Source organism: Desmodus rotundus, chromosome 11 (assembly GCF_022682495.2).
Source record: "Desmodus rotundus isolate HL8 chromosome 11, HLdesRot8A.1, whole genome shotgun sequence".
NCBI classification, from domain to species: Eukaryota; Metazoa; Chordata; class Mammalia; order Chiroptera; family Phyllostomidae; genus Desmodus; species Desmodus rotundus.
In genome coordinates, this window is record NC_071397.1 from 45,165,107 (window position 1) to 45,169,604 (window position 4,498).

Consider the following 4,498-nt stretch of genomic DNA (forward strand, 5'->3'; position numbering starts at 1 on the left):
GTGGGGCTGACGTCAGCGCGCGCTACGTGCGGAGCGCTTGGGCGCTCATGAAGGAGGCGAGGCGGGGTGGGGGCGTTGGAGAAAGGGTAGGGCCCCTTTTTGCGGCCTGACGGTGGATAGCTTCCAATACTAGTGGGCGACACACGTACACACACACCCCCCTAGCGAGGGATTAGGAGTGGGCTACACTGGCTGGTTTCCTTTTGGCTTGGTTTTTTGCTGACTGTTACGGCGCGGATCCAACTGGGGCTCTGCTTTTCGCGCGACCTACTTAGCTGTACTTAACTTTTTTAAGTTGACGGGAGTGGCGGCAGAGTTCTTGCCTCTTTGAAACGATATATTCTGTGTCCTAGTGTCAGATGAACGGAATTTATTTAACAATTTTCACTGTATTCTGTACCGGATTTCTTAGTAGAAAGTGGTTTTATTACTTGTGTTCGGACTGAAATTGTCGAAAGAAAAGTTATCAGCAGATTGACCTCATGCTGTCCAACTGTGCTGTTGGACCAGGCCAAGATTGATAATAACTTAAAAGGAATTAAATTGCTAAAATGATTGAAAATGAAAGTAACCTTTATGTCAAAATAAAATGTTTTGTTGGCTTAAAGCTTTAATAACGAAATGAAAATTAAGTTATCGCCATTTTTTGAAAGGCTGTTGCACTGAGAGTTTTGCAGGTTATCAAGCTGTGCCCTTGGAAAAATTAAATTTGTTCGCCGTAATTACTTAAATTATCTTTTTAGGTTCCTTTCAAGTTTGAAAATTCCATGGTGGTTCTGAAATATTACAATAAAAGCGAGTTTTTGCACTTCTTGATTTTCTGGTTAATAAGATTCCTTTTTCCCCCAGAAAGGTATTAAAGCCAGGAAGCTCTGCTAGCAGTTTCCCTTACGTCATGGAGTATGTTACCTTGTGTTCTGTTTGTGTTTTGCTTTCCTACCACTTTATATACAAGTGTTAGAAAGGCCGTGTGATCTAATGGATGGTTATTTCATACTTTTCATCTGGCTGTGCCTTCCTATAAGGATCACTTGAGTTAAGAAAGTGATTAGAATGTGTGGCCATGTCTTTGAAGCAGTTGTGAAACCAGAAAGTAGGGGCAGGCAGGAAACTTTTTTCCCCCTGATATGTTATAACTGGAAAAGATGATAAAAGTGATGAGTTTTAGTACTTTTAGGTTTTAGTTTAGTATTTAAGTATCTGAAAAATTTTTAGAAGCTGGTTTTCTAACCATTACCAAAACAACGTCTAGTAAAATCTAATAAAATTTTTAAAGTACCTGTCTCAGAGGTAAATAGTACAGTTTTATTTTTCACCAGACTCAACCAACCAAAATTGAAAGCATTAGAAAATGTTTCTTGGCAACATCCTATTGTAAAAACACTGAGTTTTGTCAGAAACCAGTTGGCATTGCTTTTCCTTAGAATTATAGAAACATGGACTTGGTTACTTCGGGTTTTTACTTTGACATTTTAGAACTGGCTTATACATTGCATACTGGTAACAGTGGTGATTATATTTTTGGCGGTATGTGCATATTTGGACTTTCAGTGATACGTGCAGCCAGCCTCTATGTTTTTAACCAAGAGAGTGGACTAAAGTCCAGGGTAACTTTTAAATATACATATGAGATATATATTAGCTATATAGTGTGAGGTTAATAACTGGTTTTTATCATGAGACTGTATTCACTTTTATGTTCCTTGTCTTTGTAGGTTTTAATATCAAACATGGGAAAATCGGAGAAAATTACCATTCCCCACGGGCAGCTTGTTCATGGTATGCACTTGTGTGAACAACCAAAGATAAACAGACAGAAAAGCAAATGTAACTTACCACTAACCAAGATCACCTCTGCAAAAAGAAATGAAAATAATTTTTGGCAGGATTCCGTTTCATCTGATATAATTCAGAAGCAGGAAAAAAAGTATTTTAAAAATACTGAGAACATTAAAAAAAAGCATTTGAAGAAATCTGCATTTTTAACTGAAGTGAGCCAAAAGGAAAATTATGCTGGGGCAAAGTTTAGTGATCCACCTTCTCCTAGTGTTCTTCCAAAGCCGCCCAGTCACTGGATGGGAAGCACTATTGAAAATTCCAACCAAAATAGGGAATTGATGGCGGTACACTTAAAAACTCTCCTCAAAGTTCAAACTTAGGTCTTGGATTTCAGTGTGTATGTAAAACCTAATTTTTCCAAAATTTCTGGACTCTTTGAAAGAAAACTGGTACAGAAATGGAAATTTCTCCTTGTTGCAGCCTACCAGTGCAAAAGATGAGTTTAAAAAATTATAAACAGCTTGTATGATATTTTATATTTTGTAAATACTGTATACCATGTATTATGTGTATATTGTTCATACTTGAGAGGTACTTATAGTTTTGTTATGAAAGTGTATTTTGCCCTGCCCAAATGGTAGGTGTTTTGTATATATACAATGGAGAAATTTTAAGTGTGTGCTAAGGCACATGGAAGACCAATTTATTTGCACAAGGTACCAAGAGATTTTTCAAGAAACAGCTGTCGAATCTTAAGGTGAAGATCTAAATGTGAACAGTTTACTAATGCACTACTGAATTTTAAATCTGTGGCACAATCATTGTAAACATGAGGTTTGTCTGTTTCTCTAAATTGATTTCTGCTTTCTTACCTGTAATTACTGGAAAACTCCTATTCTCATGTTTGCCAAACTTCATCTATGATTTTTGGTTTGTCCACATTCAAATTTAAAATACCTCTAATGTTAATGCCAACAAAATCGGTTGTAATCAAATTTTTAAATAATAATTTGGCCCCCTCCTCCCCCCTTTTAAACTAGTCTGGACTCTTTGTGTGTGCCTGTTTTTCATGTTTGAATGTGTGACTAGGAGGTGGATTTTAACTTTGAACTTCACTGGCTTAAACATCTTTGGTACCTATACTAATTGTCCATTCTCCCTCTGGAATTGTGAGGGGCCAGTAATTTCACATTAGTACCTCTTACGGGAGAAATTCCCCATCTTACAAATAGAAATGGTTGTGGTTAAAAGTTAACCTGATCAGTTTATACTTAGAATATACCATGTGTGAACTTTTTATGTGTGAACTTTTTCAGAAAGTACTTTTGACGTGACTGTACCATACATTTTCAGTGAAAGAAATGACACTTGATTGGTTTACTGAGTTTATATTGATAACAAATGGTGGTAGTTGAACCAAGCATACTTGATGTTAAAATAATAAGTGGAGATTTGGATACTAAAGTTAGCTTGAAGATAAACATGGCAGCTTATGTATTTAAAATTCAAACTTTGTTCATTTACTCAGTATATTTGTAAGGTCTATTCCAATTAGAAATAATTTTCCCTATGTAATTTTTAGTTATAAAAAGCTGAAGTTTATCTTAAATAGGAGAAAAGTTTTATTAAGTGGGCAAGGGTGTTAGGAGGGTGTATGTATATAGGATTCTGTAAGGTAAAATAAAGGTGCTGCTATCCTTTCTAGAAAAGTAAACGGGAGTGTCTTAGGTCTTACCATCCTGTGCCACTTGGTTCACATGGTAGGGGAGGAGGACACTCTACAAAGGTGGGTAGTGATGTGGGCACCCTAATTTAGAATTATTATTGAGCAGTACGAGGAGCATGGTAACTTGTGTTATAGCTGCCACAAAATCAGAAATAGATTTGCTGTCTTGTAGATGCAACAAACTCCTGTAACTCAGCCAGCCATTATTGGCACTGGCTATAACATGCTTTGTCCTTATGTGAATGTAGAGAAAGCTGTACTTCATCATTACATCTGTGTGTGTGTGTGTGTGTGTGTGTATTACATGTATGTGTATATATACACACATGGCTTTAAAATACACAGAGAAGAAACTTTAATAGAAACCATTTTTTTCTAAAGAGGTGAGCTTTCAACCTTGTAAAAGACTTTCTAAGGGAAGTGTCAATTGATAAGAATGTCTAAAATTCTTAAAGGTGTAACATAAATAGGTATTATGAAGTAATAGGTTTTAATAGTTTGAAGAGGGAACAAAACTGGTCGAATCAGACTTTAGATAATGTCTAGTGAAAAGGTATGAACAAGTTTTGGTGTTACAGTAAAATACTACTCAGCAGTCTTAGTCCCTTTGAGCTGCTGTAACAAAATACTAGAGACTGGGTAGCTTATAAACATTTATTTCTCACAGTTCTGTAGACTGGGAAGCTCAGTGGATTTGGTGTCTGGTGAGGGCCCACCTAATAGATGGTGTCTTTTTTTTTTTTTTTTTTTAATATTTTATTCATTCACTTTTAGGCTTTTAGAGGGGGAAAGGGAGGAATGAATATCTGTTGCCTCTCACACACCCCTCAACCAGGATCCTGGCCTGCAACCCAGGCATATGCCTCAATCAGGACTCTTAACTGGCAACCCTTTGGTTTGCAAGACACCACCCAACACACTGAGCCACACCAGTCAGGGTTAAATGGTGTCTCTTCACTGTGTCCTCACATGGCAGAAGCATGAGGGAGCTTT

The 4,498-nt window shown here is 36.9% G+C and overlaps 1 protein-coding gene across 1 annotated transcript in view; it reads left to right on the top strand.

Moving 5' to 3' along the window:
* PNRC1 (proline rich nuclear receptor coactivator 1) overlaps positions 1-2,818 on the top strand; it is a 3,828-nt gene extending 1,010 nt beyond the window's left edge. The window contains 1 exon segment of the mRNA XM_024551706.3: positions 1,716-2,818. Within this exon segment, the coding sequence (XP_024407474.2) occupies positions 1,716-2,159 (444 nt within the window). The 3' untranslated portion in view covers positions 2,160-2,818.
* The last annotated feature ends 1,680 nt before the right edge of the window (positions 2,819-4,498 follow it).